Source organism: Microchirus variegatus (genome assembly GCF_963457635.1).
Source record: "Microchirus variegatus genome assembly, chromosome: 20".
Classification (NCBI taxonomy): Eukaryota; Metazoa; Chordata; class Actinopteri; order Pleuronectiformes; family Soleidae; genus Microchirus; species Microchirus variegatus.
The window spans coordinates 21,121,373-21,145,107 of NC_139821.1; the positions used below are offsets into that span (position 1 = coordinate 21,121,373).

The 23,735-nt window shown below is 32.8% G+C and overlaps 1 protein-coding gene across 1 annotated transcript in view; it reads right to left on the reverse strand.

Moving 5' to 3' along the window:
* Positions 1 to 15,680: 15,680 nt before the first annotated feature.
* The window catches only part of plcb3 (phospholipase C, beta 3 (phosphatidylinositol-specific)), a 53,880-nt gene continuing 45,825 nt past the window's right edge, over positions 15,681 to 23,735 (reverse strand). The window contains exons 25-35 of the mRNA XM_083906833.1: positions 23,130 to 23,224; positions 22,863 to 22,992; positions 21,861 to 21,902; positions 21,579 to 21,688; positions 21,355 to 21,464; positions 21,118 to 21,277; positions 17,567 to 17,643; positions 17,397 to 17,483; positions 17,242 to 17,299; positions 16,998 to 17,084; positions 15,681 to 16,141 (exon numbers count right to left, since the gene is read on the reverse strand). Of these exons, the coding sequence (XP_083762959.1) occupies positions 15,827 to 16,141; positions 16,998 to 17,084; positions 17,242 to 17,299; positions 17,397 to 17,483; positions 17,567 to 17,643; positions 21,118 to 21,277; positions 21,355 to 21,464; positions 21,579 to 21,688; positions 21,861 to 21,902; positions 22,863 to 22,992; positions 23,130 to 23,224 (1,271 nt within the window). The 3' untranslated portion in view covers positions 15,681 to 15,826. The remainder of the gene's footprint in view (positions 16,142 to 16,997; positions 17,085 to 17,241; positions 17,300 to 17,396; positions 17,484 to 17,566; positions 17,644 to 21,117; positions 21,278 to 21,354; positions 21,465 to 21,578; positions 21,689 to 21,860; positions 21,903 to 22,862; positions 22,993 to 23,129; positions 23,225 to 23,735) is intronic.

The window sequence follows — 23,735 nt, forward strand, 5'->3', positions numbered from 1 at the left end:
TAGTATGTCATACTATACTTTGTCGTTCATAATTTGACCATTTTTTGAAGAAAAAAATGTGGTCCAAAATTAGACCAAAACGACATACTATACTATGTCGTCCAAAATCTGACAATTTTTTTGAAAAACGTTTTTTTGGTCTAAAACTTGACAAAAACGTCATACTATACTATGTAGTACGTCATACTATACTATGTCTCCAAAATGTGACCATTTTTTGAAAAAAAAAATTGGTTCCAAAATTTGACAAAAACGACATACTATACTATGTCGTCCAAAATCTGACAATTTTTTTGAAAAACTTTTTTTGGTCCAAAACTTGACAAGAACTTCATACTATACTATGTAGTATGTCATAGTATACTTTGTCGTTCATAATGTGACCATTTTTTGAAGAAAAAAATTTGGTCCAAAATTTGACAAAAACGACATACTATACTATGTCGTCCAAAATCTGACAATTTTTTTGAAAAACGTTTTTTTGGTCCAAAACTTGACCAGAACGTCATACTATACTATGTAGTATGTCATACTATACTTTGTCGTTCATAATTTGACCATTTTTTGAAGAAAAAAATGTGGTCCAAAATTAGACCAAAACGACATACTATACTATGTCGTCCAAAATCTGACAATTTTTTTGAAAAACGTTTTTTTGGTCTAAAACTTGACAAAAACGTCATACTATACTATGTAGTACGTCATACTATACTATGTCTCCAAAATGTGACCATTTTTTGAAAAAAAAAATTGGTTCCAAAATTTGACAAAAACGACATACTATACTATGTCGTCCAAAATCTGACAATTTTTTTGAAAAACGTTTTTTTGGTCCAAAACTTGACCAGAACGTCATACTATACTATGTAGTATGTCATACTATACTTTGTCGTTCATAATTTGACCATTTTTTGAAGAAAAAAATGTGGTCCAAAATTAGACCAAAACGACATACTATACTATGTCGTCCAAAATCTGACAATTTTTTTGAAAAACTTTTTTTGGTCCAAAACTTGACAAAAACATCATACTATACTATGTAGTATGTCAAAGTATACTTTGTCGTTCATAATGTGACCATTTTTTGAAGAAAAAAATTTGGTCCAAAATTTGACAAAAACGACATACTATACTATGTCGTCCAAAATCTGACAATTTTTTTGAAAAACGTTTTTTTGGTCTAAAACTTGACAAAAACGTCATACTATACTATGTAGTACGTCATACTATACTATGTCTCCAAAATGTGACCATTTTTTGAAAAAAAAATTTGGTTCCCAAATTTGACAAAAACGACATACTATACTATGTCGTCCAAAATCTGACTATTTTTTGAAAAACATTTTTTTGGTCCAAAACTTGACAAAAACGTCATACTATACTATGTAGTACGTCATACTTTACTATGTCGTCCAAAATGTGACCATTTTTTGAAAAAAAGAAATTGGTCCTAAATTTGTCAAAAATGACATACTATACTATGTCGTCCAAAATCTGACAATTTTTTTGAAAAACGTTTTTTTGGTACAAAACTTGACAAAAACGTCATACTATATCATGTAGTACGTCATACTATACTATGTCTACAAAATGTGACCATTTTTGAAGAAAAAAATTTCATCCAAAATTTGACAAAAACGACATACTATACTATGTCGTCCAAAATCTGACAATTTTTTTGAAAAACGTTTTTTTGGTCCAAAACTTGACCAAAACGTCATACTATACTATGTAGTATGTCATACTATACTTTGTCGTTCATAATTTGACCATTTTTTGAAGAAAAAAATGTGGTCCAAAATTAGACCAAAACGACATACTATACTATGTCGTCCAAAATCTGACAATTTTTTTGAAAAACGTTTTTTTGGTCTAAAACTTGACAAAAACGTCATACTATACTATGTAGTACGTCATACTATACTATGTCTCCAAAATGTGACCATTTTTTGAAAAAAAAAATTGGTTCCAAAATTTGACAAAAACGACATACTATACTATGTCGTCCAAAATCTGACAATTTTTTTGAAAAACTTTTTTTGGTCCAAAACTTGACAAGAACTTCATACTATACTATGTAGTATGTCATAGTATACTTTGTCGTTCATAATGTGACCATTTTTTGAAGAAAAAAATTTGGTCCAAAATTTGACAAAAACGACATACTATACTATGTCGTCCAAAATCTGACAATTTTTTTGAAAAACGTTTTTTTGGTCCAAAACTTGACCAGAACGTCATACTATACTATGTAGTATGTCATACTATACTTTGTCGTTCATAATTTGACCATTTTTTGAAGAAAAAAATGTGGTCCAAAATTAGACCAAAACGACATACTATACTATGTCGTCCAAAATCTGACAATTTTTTTGAAAAACGTTTTTTTGGTCTAAAACTTGACAAAAACGTCATACTATACTATGTAGTACGTCATACTATACTATGTCTCCAAAATGTGACCATTTTTTGAAAAAAAAAATTGGTTCCAAAATTTGACAAAAACGACATACTATACTATGTCGTCCAAAATCTGACAATTTTTTTGAAAAACGTTTTTTTGGTCCAAAACTTGACCAGAACGTCATACTATACTATGTAGTATGTCATACTATACTTTGTCGTTCATAATTTGACCATTTTTTGAAGAAAAAAATGTGGTCCAAAATTAGACCAAAACGACATACTATACTATGTCGTCCAAAATCTGACAATTTTTTTGAAAAACTTTTTTTGGTCCAAAACTTGACAAAAACATCATACTATACTATGTAGTATGTCAAAGTATACTTTGTCGTTCATAATGTGACCATTTTTTGAAGAAAAAAATTTGGTCCAAAATTTGACAAAAACGACATACTATACTATGTCGTCCAAAATCTGACAATTTTTTTGAAAAACGTTTTTTTGGTCTAAAACTTGACAAAAACGTCATACTATACTATGTAGTACGTCATACTATACTATGTCTCCAAAATGTGACCATTTTTTGAAAAAAAAATTTGGTTCCCAAATTTGACAAAAACGACATACTATACTATGTCGTCCAAAATCTGACTATTTTTTGAAAAACATTTTTTTGGTCCAAAACTTGACAAAAACGTCATACTATACTATGTAGTACGTCATACTTTACTATGTCGTCCAAAATGTGACCATTTTTTGAAAAAAAGAAATTGGTCCTAAATTTGTCAAAAATGACATACTATACTATGTCGTCCAAAATCTGACAATTTTTTTGAAAAACGTTTTTTTGGTACAAAACTTGACAAAAACGTCATACTATATCATGTAGTACGTCATACTATACTATGTCTACAAAATGTGACCATTTTTGAAGAAAAAAATTTCATCCAAAATTTGACAAAAACGACATACTATACTATGTCGTCCAAAATCTGACAATTTTTTTGAAAAACGTTTTTTTGGTCCAAAACTTGACCAAAACGTCATACTATACTATGTAGTATGTCATACTATACTTTGTCGTTCATAATTTGACCATTTTTTGAAGAAAAAAATGTGGTCCAAAATTAGACCAAAACGACATACTATACTATGTCGTCCAAAATCTGACAATTTTTTTGAAAAACGTTTTTTTGGTCTAAAACTTGACAAAAACGTCATACTATACTATGTAGTACGTCATACTATACTATGTCTCCAAAATGTGACCATTTTTTGAAAAAAAAAATTGGTCCTAAATTTGTCAAAAATGACATACTATACTATGTCGTCCAAAATCTGACAATTTTTTTGAAAAACGTTTTTTTGGTACAAAACTTGACAAAAACGTCATACTATATCATGTAGTACGTCATACTATACTATGTCTACAAAATGTGACCATTTTTGAAGAAAAAAATTTCATCCAAAATTTGACAAAAACGACATACTATATACTATGTCGTCCAAAATGTGACCATTTTTTGAAAAAAAGAAATTGGTCCTAAATTTGTCAAAAACGACATACTATACTATGTCGTCCAAAATCTGACAATTTTTTTGAAAAACGTTTTTTTGGTACAAAAATTGACAAAAACGTCATACTATACTATGTAGTACGTCATACTATACTATGTCTCCAAAATGTGACAATTTTTTGAAAAAAAATGTGGGTCCAAAATTTGACAAAAACGACATACTATACTATGTCGTCCAAAATCTGACAATATTTTTTAAAAACATTTTTTTGGTCCAAAACTTGACAAAAACATCATACTATACTATGTAGTACGTCATACTATACTATGTCTCCAAAATGTGACCATTTTTTGAAAAAAAAAATTGGTTCCAAAATTTGACAAAAACGACATACTATATATACTATGTCGTCCAAAATCTGACTATTTTTTGAAAAACATTTTTTTGGTCCAAAACTTGACCAGAACGTCATACTATACTATGTAGTACGTCATACTTTACTATGTCGTCCAAAATTTGACCATTTTTTGAAAAAGAAATTGGTCCTAAATTTGTCATAAGCGACATACTACACTATGTCGTCCAAAATCTGACAATATTTTTGAAAAACGTTTTTTTGGTACAAAACTTGACAAAAACATCATACTATACTATGTAGTACGTCATACTATACTATGTCTCCAAAATGTGACAATTTTTTGAAAAAAAATGTGGGTCCAAAATTTGACAAAAACGACCTATGCATACTATGTCGTCCAAAATCTGACAATATTTTTTAAAAACATTTTTTGGTCCAAAACTTGACAAAAACATCATACTATACTATGTAGTACGCCATACTATACTATGTCTCCAAAATGTGACCATTTTTTGAAAAAAAAAATTGGGTCCAAAATTTAACAAAAACGACATACTATACTATGTCGTCCAAAATCTGACTATTTTTTGAAAAACATTTTTTTGGTCCAAAACTTGACAAAAACATCATACTATACTATGTAGTACGTCATACTATACTATGTCTCCAAAATGTGACCATTTTTTGAAAAAAAATATTTGGTCCAAAATTTGACAAAAACGACATACTATACTATGTCGTCCAAAATCTGACAATATTTTTGAAAAACATTTTTTTGGTCCAAAACTTGACAGAAACGTCATACTATACTATTTAGTACGACATACTATACTATATCTCCTAAATGTGACAATTTAAAAAAAAAAAAATTGGTCCAAAATTTGACAAAAACGACATACTATACTATGTCGTCCAAAATCGGACTATTTTTTGAAAAACATTTTTTTGGTCCAAAACTTGACAAAAACATCATACTATACTATGTAGTACGTCATACTATACTTTGTCGTTCATAATTTGACCATTTTTTGAAGAAAAAAATGTGGTCCAAAATTAGACCAAAACGACATACTATACTATGTCGTCCAAAATCTGTCAATTTTTTTGAAAAACGTTTTTTTGGTCTAAAACTTGACAAAAACGTCATACTATACTATGTAGTACGTCATACTATACTATGTCTCCAAAATGTGACCATTTTTTGAAAAAAAAAATTGGTTCCAAAATTTGACAAAAACGACATACTATACTATGTCGTCCAAAATCTGACTATTTTTTGAAAAAAAGAAATTGGTCCTAAATTTGTCAAAAACGACATACTATACTATGTCGTCCAAAATCTGACAATTTTTTTGAAAAACGTTTTTTTGGTACAAAACTTGACAAAAACATCATACTATACTATGTAGTACGTCATACTATACTATGTCTCCAAAATGTGACAATTTTTTGAAAAAAAATGTGGGTCCAAAATTTGACAAAAACGACATACTATACTATGTCGTCCAAAATCTGACAATATTTTTTAAAAACATTTTTTTGGTCCAAAACTTGACAAAAACATCATACTATACTATGTCTCCAAAATGTGACAATTTTTTGAAAAAAAATGTGGGTCCAAAATTTGACAAAAACGACATACTATACTATGTCGTCCAAAATCTGACAATATTTTTGAAAACATTTTTTTGGTCCAAAACTTGACAAAAACATCATACTATACTATGTAGTACGTCATACTATACTATGTCTCCAAAATGTGACCATTTTTTGAAAAAAAAAATTGGGTCCAAAATTTAACAAAAACGACATACTATACTATGTCGTCCAAAATCTGACTATTTTTTGAAAAACATTTTTTTGGTCCAAAACTTGACAAAAACATCATACTATACTATGTAGTACGTCATACTATACTATGTCTCCAAAATGTGACCATTTTTTGAAAAAAAATATTTGGTCCAAAATTTGACAAAAACGACATACTATACTATGTCGTCCAAAATCTGACAATATTTTTGAAAAACATTTTTTTGGTCCAAAACTTGACAGAAACGTCATACTATACTATTTAGTACGACATACTATACTATATCTCCTAAATGTGACAATTTTTAAAAAAAAAAAATTGGTCCAAAATTTGACAAAAACGACATACTATACTATGTCGTCCAAAATCGGACTATTTTTTGAAAAACATTTTTTTGGTCCAAAACTTGACAAAAACATCATACTATACTATGTAGTACGTCATACTATACTTTGTCGTTCATAATTTGACCATTTTTTGAAGAAAAAAATGTGGTCCAAAATTAGACCAAAACGACATACTATACTATGTCGTCCAAAATCTGACAATTTTTTTGAAAAACGTTTTTTTGGTCTAAAACTTGACAAAAACGTCATACTATACTATGTAGTACGTCATACTATACTATGTCTCCAAAATGTGACCATTTTTTGAAAAAAAAAATTGGTTCCAAAATTTGACAAAAACGACATACTATACTATGTCGTCCAAAATCTGACTATTTTTTGAAAAAAAGAAATTGGTCCTAAATTTGTCAAAAACGACATACTATACTATGTCGTCCAAAATCTGACAATTTTTTTGAAAAACGTTTTTTTGGTACAAAACTTGACAAAAACATCATACTATACTATGTAGTACGTCATACTATACTATGTCTCCAAAATGTGACAATTTTTTGAAAAGAAATGTGGGTCCAAAATTTGACAAAAACGACATACTATACTATGTCGTCCAAAATCTGACAATATTTTTTAAAAACATTTTTTTGGTCCAAAACTTGACAAAAACATCATACTATACTATGTCTCCAAAATGTGACAATTTTTTGAAAAAAAATGTGGGTCCAAAATTTGACAAAAACGACATACTATACTATGTCGTCCAAAATCTGACAATATTTTTGAAAACATTTTTTTGGTCCAAAACTTGACAAAAACATCATACTATACTATGTAGTACATCATACTATACTATGTCTCCAAAATGTGACCATTTTTTGAAAAAAAAAATTGGTTCCAAAATTTAACAAAAACGACATACTATATACTATGTCGTCCAGAATCTGACTATTTTTTGAAAAACATTTTTTTGGTCCAAAACTTGACAAAAACGTCATACTATACGATGTAGTACGTCATACTTTACTATGTCGTCCAAAATGTGACCATTTTTTGAAAAAAAGAAATTGGTCCTAAATTTGTCAAAAACGACATACTATACTATGTCGTCCAAAATCTGACAATTTTTTTGAAAAACATTTTTTTGGTACAAAACTTGACAAAAACGTCATACTATATTATGTAGTACGTCATACTATACTATGTCTACAAAATGTGACCATTTTTGAAGAAAAAAATTTGGTCCAAAATTTGACAAAAACAACATACTATACTATGTCGTCCAAAATCTGACAATTTTTTTGAAAAACGTTTTTTTGGTACAAAACTTGACCAGAACGTCATACTATACTATGTAGTATGTCATACTATACTTTGTCGTTCATAATTTGACCATTTTTTGAAGAAAAAAATGTGGTCCAAAATTAGACAAAAACGACATACTATACTATGTCGTCCAAAATCTGACAATTTTTTTGAAAAACGTTTTTTTGGTCTAAAACTTGACAAAAACGTCATACTATACTATGTAGTACGTCATACTATACTATGTCTCCAAAATGTGACCATTTTTTGAAAAAAAAATTGGTTCCAAAATTTGACAAAAACGACATACTATACTATGTCGTCCAAAATCTGACTATTTTTTGAAAAACATTTTTTTGGTCCAAAACTTGACAAAAACGTCATACTATACTATGTAGTACGTCATACTTCACTATGTCGTCCAAAATGTGACCATTTTTTGAAAAAAAAAATTGGTCCTAAATTTGTCAAAAATGACATACTATACTATGTCGTCCAAAATCTGACAATTTTTTTGAAAAACGTTTTTTTGGTCCAAAACTTGACCAGAACGTCATACTATACTATGTAGTATGTCATACTATACTTTGTCGTTCATAATTTGACCATTTTTTGAAGAAAAAAATGTGGTCCAAAATTAGACCAAAACGACATACTATACTATGTCGTCCAAAATCTGACTATTTTTTGAAAAACATTTTTTTGGTCCAAAACTTGACAAAAACGTCATACTATACTATGTAGTACGTCATACTTTACTATGTCGTCCAAAATGTGACCATTTTTTGAAGAAAAAAAATTGGTCCTAAATTTGTCAAAAACGACATACTATACTATGTCGTCCAAAATCTGACAATTTTTTTGAAAAACGTTTTTTTGGTACAAAACTTGACAAAAACATCATACTATACTATGTAGTACGTCATACTATACTATGTCTCCAAAATGTGACAATTTTTTGAAAAAAAATGTGGGTCCAAAATTTGACAAAAACGACATACTATACTATGTCGTCCAAAATCTGACAATATTTTTTAAAAACAATTTTTTGGTCCAAAACTTGACAAAAACGTCATACTATACTATGTAGTACGTCATACTATACTATGTCTCCAAAATGTGACCATTTTTTGAAAAAAAACGTGGGTCCAAAATTTGACAAAAACGACATACTATACTATGTCGTCCAAAATCTGACAATATTTTTGAAAAACGTTTTTTTGGTCCAAAACTTGACAAAAACATCATACTATACTATGTAGTACGTCATACTATACTATGTCTCCAAAATGTGACAATTTTTTGAAAAAAAATGTGGGTCCAAAATTTGACAAAAACGACATACTATACTATGTCGTCCAAAATCTGACAATTTTTTTGAAAAACGTTTTTTTGGTCCAAAACTTGACCAGAACGTCATACTATACTATGTAGTATGTCATACTATACTTTGTCGTTCATAATTTGACCATTTTTTGAAGAAAAAAATGTGGTCCAAAATTAGACCAAAACGACATACTATACTATGTCGTCCAAAATCTGACAATTTTTTTGAAAAACGTTTTTTTGGTCTAAAACTTGACAAAAACGTCATACTATACTATGTAGTACGTCATACTATACTATGTCTCCAAAATGTGACCATTTTTTGAAAAAAAAAATTGGTTCCAAAATTTGACAAAAACGACATACTATACTATGTCGTCCAAAATCTGACAATTTTTTTGAAAAACATTTTTTTGGTCCAAAACTTGACAAAAACGTCATACTATACTATGTAGTACGTCATACTTTACAATGTCGTCCAAAATGTGACCATTTTTTGAAAAAAAAAATTGGTCCTAAATTTGTCAAAAATGACATACTATACTATGTCGTCCAAAATCTGACAATTTTTTTGAAAAACGTTTTTTTGGTACAAAACTTGACAAAAACGTCATACTATATCATGTAGTACGTCATACTATACTATGTCTACAAAATGTGACCATTTTTGAAGAAAAAAATTTCATCCAAAATTTGACAAAAACGACATACTATACTATGTCGTCCAAAATCTGACAATTTTTTTGAAAAACGTTTTTTTGGTCCAAAACTTGACCAAAACGTCATACTATACTATGTAGTATGTCATACTATACTTTGTCGTTCATAATTTGACCATTTTTTGAAAAAAAAAATTGGTTCCAAAATTTGACACAAACGACATACTATACTATGTCGTCCAAAATCTGACTATTTTTTGAAAAACATTTTTTTGGTCCAAAACTTGACAAAAACGTCATACTATACTATGTAGTACGTCATACTTTACTATGTCGTCCAAAATGTGACCATTTTTTGAAGAAAAAAAATTGGTCCTAAATTTGTCAAAAACGACATACTATACTATGTCGTCCAAAATCTGACAATTTTTTTGAAAAACGTTTTTTTGGTCCAAAACTTGACCAGAACGTCATACTATACTATGTAGTATGTCATACTATACTATGTCTCCAAAATGTGACAATTTTTTGAAAAAAAAAATTGGTCCTAAATTTGTCAAAAATGACATACTATACTATGTCGTCCAAAATCTGACAATTTTTTTTAAAAACATTTTTTTGGTCCAAAACTTGACAAAAACGTCATACTATACTATGTAGTACGTCATACTATACTATGTCTCCAAAATGTGACAATTTTTTGAAAAAAAATGTGGGTCCAAAATTTGACAAAAACGACATACTTTACTATGTAGTACGTCATACTATACTATGTCTCCTAAATGTGACAATTTTTTGAAAAAAAAATTGGTTCCAAAATTTGACAAAAACGACATACTATACTATGTCGTCCAAAATCTGACTATTTTTTTAAAAACATTTTTTTGGTCCAAAACTTGACAAAAACGACATACTTTACTATGTAGTACGTCATACTATACTATGTCTCCTAAATGTGACCATTTTTTGAAAAAAAAATTGGTTCCAAAATTTGACAAAAACGACATACTATACTATGTCGTCCAAAATCTGACTATTTTTTTAAAAACATTTTTTTGGTCCAAAACTTGACAAAAACGTCATACTATACTATGTAGTACGTCATACTTTACTATGTCGTCCAAAATGTGACCATTTTTTGAAAAAAAAAATTAGTCCTAAATTTGTCAAAAACGACTTACTATACTATGTCGTCCAAAATCTGACTATTTTTTTAAAAACATTTTTTTGGTCCAAAACTTGACAAAAACATCATACTATACTATGTAGTACGTCATACTATACTATGTCTCCAAAATGTGACCATTTTTTGAAAAAAAAATTGGTTCCAAAATTTGACAAAAACGACATACTATACTATGTCGTCCAAAATCTGACTATTTTTTTAAAAACATTTTTTTGGTCCAAAACTTGACAAAAACATCATACTTTACTATGTAGTACGTCATACTATACTATGTCTCCTAAATGTGACCATTTTTTGAAAAAAAAATTGGTTCCAAAATTTGACAAAAACGACATACTATACTATGTCGTCCAAAATCTGACAATATTTTTGAAAAACGTTTTTTTGGTCCAAAACTTGACAAAAACATCATACTATACTATGTAGTACGTCATACTATACTATGTCTCCAAAATGTGACAATTTTTTGAAAAAAAATGTGGGTCCAAAATTTGACAAAAACGACATACTATACTATGTCGTCCAAAATCTGACTATTTTTTTAAAAACATTTTTTTGGTCCAAAACTTGACAAAAACGTCATACTATACTATGTAGTACGTCATACTATACTATGTTGTCCAAAATGTGACCATTTTTTGAAAAAAAAAATTGGTCCTAAATTTGTCAAAAACGACATACTATACTATGTCGTCCAAAATCTGACTATTTTTTTGAAAAACTTTTTTTGGTACAAAACTTGACAAAAACGTCATACTATATTATGTAGTACGTCATACTATACTATGTCGTCCAAAATCTGACAATTTTTTTGAAAAACGTTTTTTGGTCCAAAACTTGACAAGAACTTCATACTATACTATGTAGTATGTCATAGTATACTTTGTCGTTCATAATGTGACCATTTTTTGAAGAAAAAAATTTGGTCCAAAATTTGACAAAAACGGCATACTATACTATGTCGTCCAAAATCTGACAATTTTTTTTAAAAACGTTTTTTTGGTCTAAAACTTGACAAAAACGTCATACTATACTATGTAGTACGTCATACTATACTATGTCTCCAAAATGTGACCATTTTTGGAGAAAAAAATTTGGTCCAAAATTTGACAAAAACGACATACTATAATATGTCGTCCAAAATCTGACAATATTTTTTTAAAACATTTTTTGGTCCAAAACTTGACAAAAACATCATACTATACTATGTAGTACGCCATACTATACTATGTCTCCAAAATGTGACCATTTTTTGAAAAAAAAAAATTAGGTCCAAAATTTAACAAAAACGACATACTATATACTATGTTGTCCAAAATCTGACAATATTTTTGAAAAACATTTTTTTTGGTCCAAAACTTGACAAAAACGTCATACTATACTATGTAGTACGTCCTACTATACTATGTCTCCAAAATGTGACCATTTTTGGTGAAAAAAATTTGGTCCAAAATTTGACAAAAACGACATACTATACTATGTCGTCCAAAATCTGACTAATTTTTGAAAAACATTTTTTTGGTCCAAAACTTGACAAAAACGTCATACTATACTATGTAGTACGTCATACTATACTGTCGTCCAAAGTGTGACCATTTTTTGAAAAAAAAAATTGGTCCTAAATTTGTCAAAAACGACATACTATACTATGTCGTCCAAAATCTGACCATTTTGTTTAAACAGTAAACAAACTTCACACTTGAACTGAAAATATCTGTAAAAATACAATCAATGTTTAGTCAATGAAAGACATGAGTTGTTAAAAAGGCACTTATTGGGCTAAAAAGAATGAAAAATTGGAAATGAAAACAAACATCAATTTCACCTCAAGGAGAAATGAACAATGAAAAAAAAGTGAGAGACATAAAAGTGGCTGTTTATTGCTGAATATTCAGTCATATAGGAAAAAATAATATATTACACCTGGATCATACCTGGAACTATTCCTGTTACATTCAACTATCACATACATTAAATGTCCAGTGTCAGAGTGTCTGTAGGTCTTGTCTGACGTATAATCATTCGCGTCTTCTTTTAATGATCCGAAGATTACAAACAAAGCTGCTACTTAAAACTCTTTACACTCATCTAATGTTGAAAATGGTCTCAACGTTGGGTAAAACTGGGGACAAGGAAGTGGGACAAAGTGAGAGAGAGAGAGAGGAGAAATGGCAGCCAGAGGCCTCAGGGTTGATCAGCAGGAGACTATAATTATACTAAATGTGTACAAAGAGTATGATCAAAAAGGCTTTCTGTACGTGTGACGCTGAAGTGAGCAGGAATACTGCTGTGTTTGTGTCAGAGTATTTTATTGTTTGTCTCCATTCCAGCACATTTCTCAATATGAAGAGGATGGAAAAAGTTCACAGATGGCAAGAAATGACCAGCAGGCTTCATGTGGAACTAGCTATCGGCGTTAACCAACTGTTACTCTAAGCAAGTCATTTTAACTTCTGTTTTTGTCCTGTTGTGTAATGATTTAATGTTTAAAGAGACTCATAACTCATCACTGCTCTTCTTTGTCTCGTACCACATAGATGTACTCTGATAAACCTGGTCTCAGTCATCATCATGTTTGTGAAGATTAAAGTCCCAAAACTGTACATGAAACAAAATGTTCATGTATGTTTGAGTCAAAAAAGTCATAGTATAGTATGTCGTCCAAAATTTGACCAAAAAGTCATACTATAGTATGTTAACCGAAATTTGACCAAAATGTCATACTATAGCATGTCGTCCAAAATTTGACCAAAAAGTCATACTTTAGTATGTCGTCCAAAATTTGACCAAAATGTCATAGTATAGTAAGTCATCTTCGACTCATCTCATGTGAAGATTAAGTCCCAAAACTGTACATGTAACAAAATGTTAACGTATGTTTGAGTCTACATATTTATCAAGGAAAACAAATCTACATAAAAACCTCATCACATACTCTTTATATGTTTGTATTCGACTTTAGTATCACCTTTGTTACATTGACCACATTTGGTTATTGATTTAAACAAGTATCGACAAAGAGCCTCGTTCTTATATATGTGGTGTTTTATCTTTAGAATCTAAAGCTCAAAGAATAAAGACTCTGTCTGTGCTCTTTTTGCCACTTTGATCTCATGAAAATAACCAAACACTGATACTTTTCACACACACACAAAGGCACAAAGTACTTTGGAGAGGTTGTATTAATGTCCATGTCACAGGAACACAAGGTTTCTACAAGTCAACACACAATAAGTCACGTTGAATACTTGCCACTGGATTTGGAGATGGCTCGGACGACCTGGACCCCAGAAACAAGACACTTTTTTGGGGGGCAAATAAACGTTTGGACGTTGATGTCACGACTCGATGTATTAGTGCACATTTTACTGCAGGGTAATCAACAAAGAAGTCAGTCCTTATGACCTATAATTCAACTATTTCATAACGGTTATTGTTATTGGGAGTGGATTTTAAAATGAAAAACCTTTTAAAAGCAGCATGAAATCTACACCTTCTTCCATCCATAAAATCTTAAATAACCACAAAAGAAATAAAGGTTGTTAAAATTAAATTTTTAAATAGGTAATAGTTTACAAAGGGGGGGGGGGTTGTGTGTGCGCACATGTGAGGGGGAGATAATCAGACAGACAGGCAGCCAGTGCTCATGTGAGGGAGGGAGGTGAAGGAGGACGAGTCACGTCTCCGTCTTCCTTCACCTCCGTCGCCTCTCCAGCACTTGTGGTCAGTAGTAAAATACACGCACAGCTTAACATACACACAAAGTACACAAACACAGGGTGCCGACCTTTAAACCCTTAAAGTGGACAAAAAAAAGCATTGTTTAAAAAAAAAAATTAAAAAAAATAGAATATAGTCAGAGAGCGAAGACACAAAAACACAGCGTTTTTAAATTAAAGTACCTTTTAGTTTGAAGGATCGGCTTTAAAATGCCACACACTGACAGATGAGGATGGATTACCGAACACACCTTTCAAATAAAATGTACACAAGTTGTTCCTATGACGACGAGAAACTGAGAATTCTGGGAAATGAGAGAAAAGCTTGACTACAGTTTGAGTTCAGTAAACATCACAGGAATTCATTCTGAGGAGATCGTAGACCACAGGCTTAAAATGACAGTAGCTTCAATTAATCTGCAACACACACACACACACGTGTTAAAGCCTGTAGAAGATAATAAGATTGACCTTTGACATCACACACACACACTTGACAGAAACACAAAGGTGTGAATGTTTTAAAGGCTTGTGTGTGTGTGTGTGTGTGTGTGTACAGATTAGCAGCATACTGTAATCAGACTACATGTATGGTGCATCTTAAACCACAAAGGCTGCAGCACCACCTAGTGGACATCTGCTGACATTACAGATAAAACTTTAAATATGAGATCTTTAAAAATCTGGTTCCAAATTCACTCGTTTTCCCTTCACATTCACTCTTGACACTCATTTCTGGATTAATAACGTCTGTAAACCTGATCTAGACTGTGAAACCATTAATATTATTATTATTATTATTATGGGTTGGATGTAGCTTTTCTAACCCTCTTGGTAATCAGTTCAAAAAAGAAAAACTGTAGCAAAGCTTAGCGACCAGAACAAAATGGATGGATGATGCAAATAAAAAGGTATGAAAGGACAAAACAAACAAACAAAGAAGAAGCAAATGTAAAAAAACAAACATTTGGTTATGATTCAGAAATCTTCCAACGAAAGGCATCATGTGTCACGTGTGACAAAAAAAACTGCAACATAAAAAATAATATAGCTCTGTAGACAAACAAATCAGTCTGTAATAAAAAGAATAAAATTAGTAAATAATCTATATCATTACTATCCCACATTATAATCATTATAGACCCCGGTTGAATGTATGCATTTTTTTCCTTTTTACACAAAATAAATTTAGTGATTTTTAACTGAAGGACATTTCTGCCTCTGATTGGACGGGAGTGGTGGACGACGAGGTGGAGTCGGCCAACGACGCCGTGCTATTGTCCATGCTCCTGTTCCACAGGCTCCGCTTGGGCGTTGACGGGTTGGAGGGCGTGGAGCAGTTGGAGGGAGGACCCGAGCCGGAGCTGGGGCTGGAGCTGCTGTGGTTGAAGGGCGAGAAGAGCGCGTCCTTCTGGAGACCTTTGTTCTGGAGCTCCAGCTGCAGGTGCTGGCAGATCTCCTCAGGAAGACGCTGGTACTCTTCCTCCAGTTCCCGCTGCAACTGAGACTTCAGCTGCAGAGAAAACACGGGTTTCAGTGGTTTGATAATGTGTTCACCAACACTTGAATGGACTTTGTTCTCAAAGCCTATTTAGTTCAGTTTATAGAAAGATTCCCCAACTCTTGATCTGTTTATCTGTGATGTTTTTTAAGTTAAAGGCAACACAAATGGAGAATATTGCACACTTGACTACACATGGAAAATACTGAGTGATCGTGTCTTCTTTAATTCTGCAGTGGGGGTTGCAATGGGGGTTTAAATCATATCATTTAATCATTATTTCTTACAAAACATGATAATTATTACACACGAAAGTTCAGCTCAGTTTAAAATCATGTCTTGAAGGTCTATTCTGTAACATTTATGATTGGTTACGTGGCAGAAATGGAACATATAACCTATAAGTATGCTTGTGTAAGTGTATAATTGCTTTAAAATAAAAAAATATTTCAGTTTTCCTCGCCTTAGAATCCACTTTATACGTCCGTTTCCACATTTTAGCTTGAGTAAACGTGTTTCAGGTTAATAAGTGGAAGCATACTATGCAAAGGAGGAAAAAAAACATCATTTTTGGTATGCAAAGGCCACTGTAGTCACTAATTCCTACACACTCCACATTTAAGAATACATTTAAAGGGCACTGTGTAAAATAAAGTTGCATTATAATTTTATGTGACACTATTATTGACCTTCAGAAACACAGAAACATAAAAAGCTCTCCCTGGAGCCAGTGTTTGATTTGTCCATTCAGGGCTACTGTACACAAATGGCAAACACAGCAGTTTATTAACAAATAAAAACTAAATTATTATTGTTGATAAACTTCCCTTAAATCAAAGTCTTGGTGGCATTTCTGTGAGACGCTCACCTGTGGCAGTTCGTCGTCTATGTGCTGCAGCACCTCCCGCTGCTTCAGCATCAGCTTCTCCTGTCTCCTGCTCTGAGCCTCCTCCAGCTGCAGAGGGAGGGAGAATTCAGCGTTAAAACATGTGAAATGAATAAGAATTAGGAGGGAGGGAAGGGGAAAGTAGTGAATCCACAAGATGAGCGCTTTAAAAGGTGTTGACAGGAGCAGGAAAATGTGCTATGAATGAGATTAAGTGGGAACTTGCCCTGAGGATTAAGGCGACAGAATCTTGAATGTGTTTCTTGTTGATGTCGTTCAGTTCCCTGCAGAGTGAAGAGGAAAAAGATTAGAGATCAAAAATGGAGGAGTGACTCTCTCTAAATGATCTCAACAAGTGAACAAAGACGAGCTCAGCCTTGCCAGGTTTCAGCCTTGTCTTGTCTCTTTGCTTCGACGATGCTGTTTTGTCGCTTCCTGTCCATGATCTTCTGAAGCTCCTTCTTCTCCCTGCGACCACAGACACAGACCAGTGTGGTCAAGAAAAGGTTGCGGGGAAACTTAAGTCGCGTTGGTGAAGCAGTGGCACTTACTTCTCACACAGCTCCTTGAGCTTCTTCAGCTGAGCCGCTTGGCATTCGTTCGCCGTCTCCTTTAACTTCTGCACGGCCTGAAAACACAGCACAGCGCAGCAGATGAGCATCATGTCAACACATCATTGTGTGCAGCGGTGATGCTTCTCTCTGACACACACACACAGACACACACACACAGACACACACACACACACACACACACACACACACACACACACACACACACACACACACACACACACACACACACACACACACACACACACACACACACACACACACACACACACACACACACACACACACACACACACACACACTTAAATGCTTTTATTTGGATCCAAATTTTACAAAAAGGAGAACAAGATCCAAACATTTTGGGAAGAAATATTGACAAGTCTTAGATTCATAAAGCAACATGATAAGTTAAAATATTTCACCAAACACTTAAGGGTAAACAAAACATCTTTGTCTCCAGATTCGCATACTACCTATGGTGGCTGACACAGAGCAACATTTTGCCAATCTTTTGGCTTCTTTCTTATGTAACCCACCCAACCTCAGTCCTCTCACCACATGTTTGTGGATATGACCTAAGCTTCCAAAGATTAAAGATATAAGTTTACATTGGTAACCTAGTTGACATATAAGACGCAGCAGTGGCTGGTATTTCAGTAGCTTAGAGTAGTAGCAGGTGTTCATATACAAATCAAAACAACAACACACCTCAATAATGATGCCATTTTTCAGAGTTTCATTCACAATTACAATGTCAGGAGTGTTTGCTATGTTTTTAAAATAGTCATTGTCATGAACATTGTGATGGAACAATTCATTTCAACAGCAGTATGCTTAAAGATCTTACAGTCATGTCCTTGATTTATTTTTCCCAGGTCTTTTGTAACCAGGTCAACCAAACGGTCATGACCACATACAGTCCCTTGTAATGATGACATCCATTCAGAATGTGCACAACTGTTTCGTTCTCCTGTTGATTTTGATGAAATATGCAACATGGGTTGCGTTTTGACGGGTACCATATTGCGAGGTTGTATTTTGTAACCCACCCACACACACACACACACACAAGCACACACACACACACACACATTCTTGTACTTGCTGCATACTGAGGACCAGCATTTCCACTTTATAAATCAACACAATTACAAATATCTACTTCATGAATGACATCTACAAAGAACTACTGGTTGCAGTACCATAAAATGTCTGCAGATGGAGCCCCAGAGCAAAAAGGGCTGGACATTTCTTTAGATTTTTTTTTTTCTTGTTCCAAAATTTGACAAAACCATCATATTAAAGTATGACGTTCAAAATTTTAAAAAAAAATTGTTACTCAAAATTTATGGTCCAAAATTTGACAAAAACGTCATACTATGCTATGTCGTGCAAAATTTGAACAAATCTTTGACAAAAAAATTTTGGTCCAAAATTTGACAAAAAAAATTTGGTCCAAAATTTGACAAAAAAAATTTGGTCCAAAATTTAACTAAAACATTTTGGTCCGAAATTTGACAATAAACTCATACCATACTATGTCGTCCAAAATTAGAAGAAAAAATTTTTACCCAAAATTTGACAAAAACGTCATATTATACTATGCGGTCCAAAGTTAGATTTTTTTTTTTTTTTTTTTACAAATTGAGTATAGCATGTTATAGCAACCTAAGGAAGTGATTTCAATGAAAAAAGGTGAGGACCGGCCAAAATGTCCTCACTTCGTAAAAATGACCTCACTTTGATGGTTAAAAACCCTCACTGGTCCTCAGTATGCCGCAAGTACAAGAAGACACACACACACACACACACACATTCTTGTACTTGCCACATACTGAGGACCAGCATTTCCACTTTATAAATCAACACAATTACAAATATCTACTTCATGAATGACATCTACAAAGAACTACTGGTTGCAGTACCATAAAATGTCTGCAGATGGAGCCCCAGAGCAAAAAGGGCTGGACATTTCTTTAGATTTTTTTTTTTCTTGTTCCAAAATTTGACAAAACCATCATATTAAAGTATGACGTTCAAAATTAAAAAAAAAAATTGTTACTCAAAATTTTTGGTCCAAAATTTGACAAAAACGTCATACTATACTATGTCGACCAAAAAATTTTTTTAAATTTGACCCAAATTTTTTGGTCCTGAATTTGACAAAAACGTCATACTATGCTATGTCGTGCAAAATTTGAACAAATCTTTGACAAAAAAATTTTGGTCCAAAATTTGACAAAAAAAATTTGGTCCAAAATTTGACAAAAAAAATTTGGTCCAAAATTTGACAAAAACATTTTGGTCCGAAATTTGACAATAAACTCATACCATACTATGTCGTCCAAAATTAGAAGAAACATTTTTTACCCAAAATTTGACAAAAACGTCATATTATACTATGCGGTCCAAAGTTAGATTTTTTTTTTTTTTTTTTACAAATTGAGTATAGCATGTTATAGCAACCTAAGGAAGTGATTTCAATGAAAAAAGGTGAGGACCGGCCAAAATGTCCTCACTTCGTAAAAATGACCTCACTTTGATGGTTAAAAACCCTCACTGGTCCTCAGTATGCCGCAAGTACAAGAAGACACACACACACACACACACATTCTTGTACTTGCCACATACTGAGGACCAGCATTTCCACTTTATAAATCAACACAATTACAAATATCTACTTCATGAATGACATCTACAAAGAACTACTGGTTGCAGTACCATAAAATGTCTGCAGGTGGAGCCCCAGAGCAAAAAGGGCTCGAAAACTTTTTAGATGTTTGGTTTTTTTTGTAATTTTTGGTCCAAAATTTGACAAAAACGTCATACTATACTATGTCGTCCAAAATGTGAAAAAAAAAACCCGTCATGCTATACTATGTTATGCTACTAAAAAAAATGTTGGTCCAAAATTTGGAAAAAAATTGTTGGTCCAAAATTTGGAAAAAAATTGTTGGTCCAAAATTTTGGAAAAAAATTGTTGGTCCAAAATTTGGAAAAAAATTGTTAGTCCAAAATTTGGAAAAAAATTGTTGGTCCAAATTTTAGAAAAAAAATGTTGGTCCAAAATTTGAAAACAAAAAAATTGGGTCCAAAATTTGAAAAAAAAATTTGGTCCAAAATTTGAAAAAAAAAAAATTGGTCCAAAATTTCACAAAAAAAGTCATACTATATTATGTCGTCCCAAATTTTTTTTTTTGACGAATTGAGTATAGCATGTTATAGCAACCTTAGGAAGTGATTTCAATGAAAACAAAGTGAGGACCGGCCAAAATGTCCTCACTCTGTAAAAATGACCTCAATTTGTTGGTTAAAAACCCTCACTGGTCCTCAGTATGCCGCAAGTACAAGAACACACACACACACACACACACACACACACACACACACACACACACACACACACACACACACACACACACACACACACACACACACACACACACACACACACACACACACACACACACACACACACACACACACACACACACACACACAGGCATGTACTTGTGTGTGTGACCTGTTACCTGTTTCAGGTGTACGTGTTGCTTGTCTCTCTCCAGTGCGTGAAGCTCTTGCCGCAGTTTCAGCAGCTCCTGCATCTGCCACTCTCTCAGCTGCACCGTCTGCTTCTCCAGCTCCTGATCCAACGCCTTCAGCTCGCTCTGCACCGGCTCATGTGGTTCACTGAACACAAGAGATTACGTGGTCAGGTGCTAACTAATTAACCGACTAAAAACTACAGATTATAAACTCATCCTTACTTTTTCCTAATGCTACGTTTCAGATGTTTCTCGATCTGAGTGCGTCTCCTCTGGCTGTCGGACTGAAGCTGACTGCTGCGACTCTGCTGCTCCTTACTCAGATTCCACACCTGTGTGAACACGATCACACGCACAACACTCAATATCATTCTGTAGCAGACAACAAAAGGTGAAAGCATCAATTTTCATGCAATTCTGCAAAATCTCAGTGCCTGCGTGTGCACCTTCTTCAGGTGTTTCTTGCGCAGCTCTTTGAGTTCTTTGCTCTGTTTCTTCAGCAGCTTCACATAGTTCTTCTGCACCTTCAGCTCCACTGTAGAGTAAACCTGGACGTCTGCGAGACGAACACACAAAGAGAGTGAATTATGAAGAAATAGCCAACGGGAAATCTTAAATGATAAAAAAAAATACAGTGCCCTAAGAAAATGTGAAACCTAGATGTGAAAACAGATGTGAAACATCCATTTCCACAGTGTGGAAATGGATGTGCTGTGGGGTGACCTTACCTGTCAGAACAGTGGCTATGAGATCCTCCTTCTGACTTGGAGCTACACACACACGCAGAGCAAGAAAAAATACAGGAGAAGCAGACATGTTTGAGATGGAAGACGGAGAATACAAAAACAAAAACATGATGAAATATGAAAATCCTCCTAGGGATCTTCATCATGGAAACAACAACAACAACAACAACAACAAACCACAGTGAGAACACACTGTGTTCATCTGTTTTTCTCAAAGCATCTGAAGATAATTATTGACAAAATGAAGTGCATGATTTCAACTTCATGGATAATAACAGAGCAGGTTTGCATAGACACACAACACTAGCAAGCTTTTTATCATTTATATGATATTGACAACTCAAATTGACTTGATGAAAATTGAAATAAAAGTGAAATAAATATGAAAACTAATTCATTTTTGTCTTTGCCTTTTTGGGTTCACTTATTTTTTCTGTCTGCAATTTTGAAAGATTGCATTTGAGATTCATTCATAATCTCAAACTTTTTCAATTTGTTTTTGTTTACTATGTGGGACATAAGGCTATGCATGTTGAACACAATGTTATGTAGCTAATTTGCTAATCTGTCCCAATATATATTTAAAATGGTGTATTTTACTTATAATACTTATTATGACCTTTTTGAATCATGCACCTGGCAAACACTCCTACATCTTACACAAAACAACACTAAATCCAATCAAATAAAAACAAAATAAGCATCTACAAAAACTAAAAACTAATTTAAAAACAAAAACTAATGAAAAATCCCAAACTACTGCATTATAAAGTTGCATACTAGTTAGGCAGACCTTAGGCAACCTTTGCCACTAAACTGGCAACCCAATTTATTAAATGGCCCGTTATGATATCACATCCATTATATAACATTATAATAATCCACTGGCCATGATATAATGTGTGTGTGTGTGTGTGTGTGTGTGTGTGTGTGTGTGTGTGTGTGTGTGTGTGTGTGTGTGTGTGTGTGTGTGTGTGTGTTTACCTGGTAGAGGTAATTTGATATCAGTGGATTCATTAGGTGAGGAAGGTGTGAAGCTGAAGGGCGAAGGAGGTCGGACTGGAACCACACACACGTTCTTGTTCTCTCCATCTTTAGGCTGGTTTGGAACATGCTGGGAAAAAAAGAGGCAACAGTGATAATCTGATATTTACCCAAATTACTGAGAGGGAGAGAACATGTTTTGGTCTTAGATCACACATAGACAACGTTGTTTTTGTCTTTCAGGGGACAGATGTGTGTGGGTCTCACCTCACTGTTGTCCTCCAGGAGAACAGCCAGCTGTGTCTCTCTCTTGTGCAACTCACTGATGTGTTTAATGGGGTTGGTCAGAGCCTCTGCGTACTCTGACAACACACACACACACACACAGGGTCACAGAGAGATAACTTTAACACAGACATTAGATAACTTAATATTCATATAAAAGAAAACACAAAACTATAAGTAAGCGATTTAGTTTCATGTTATTTAAAAAGCAGCCTAATGAAGCAGCAAATACAGTGTGGGGATATTTAATGAAAAATCATTACCACTTTTAGGAATAAAAGTGTGTTCAGTGACCTTTATAACTTTCTGCTATGGTAAACTGACAGATAAGCACACTGTCACAGTGGAGTTTTTCATTAATAGATAAATGTTTGACATCTTTTTTATTCTATTCTCTATGGACCGCTATCGTGTCTGGAATAAAGATTGATTGATTGATTGAAAGGCAGTGAATAAACAGCTGAAATAATCCAGCGTATATCTTATCAAAAAATACTAATTCTCTACTCATTCATTCATTACTTCAAAAGGCATTTACAAAATAGCTGAAGCTTTATCTTGGGGTGGGAAATATGCAGCGGTGGAGAG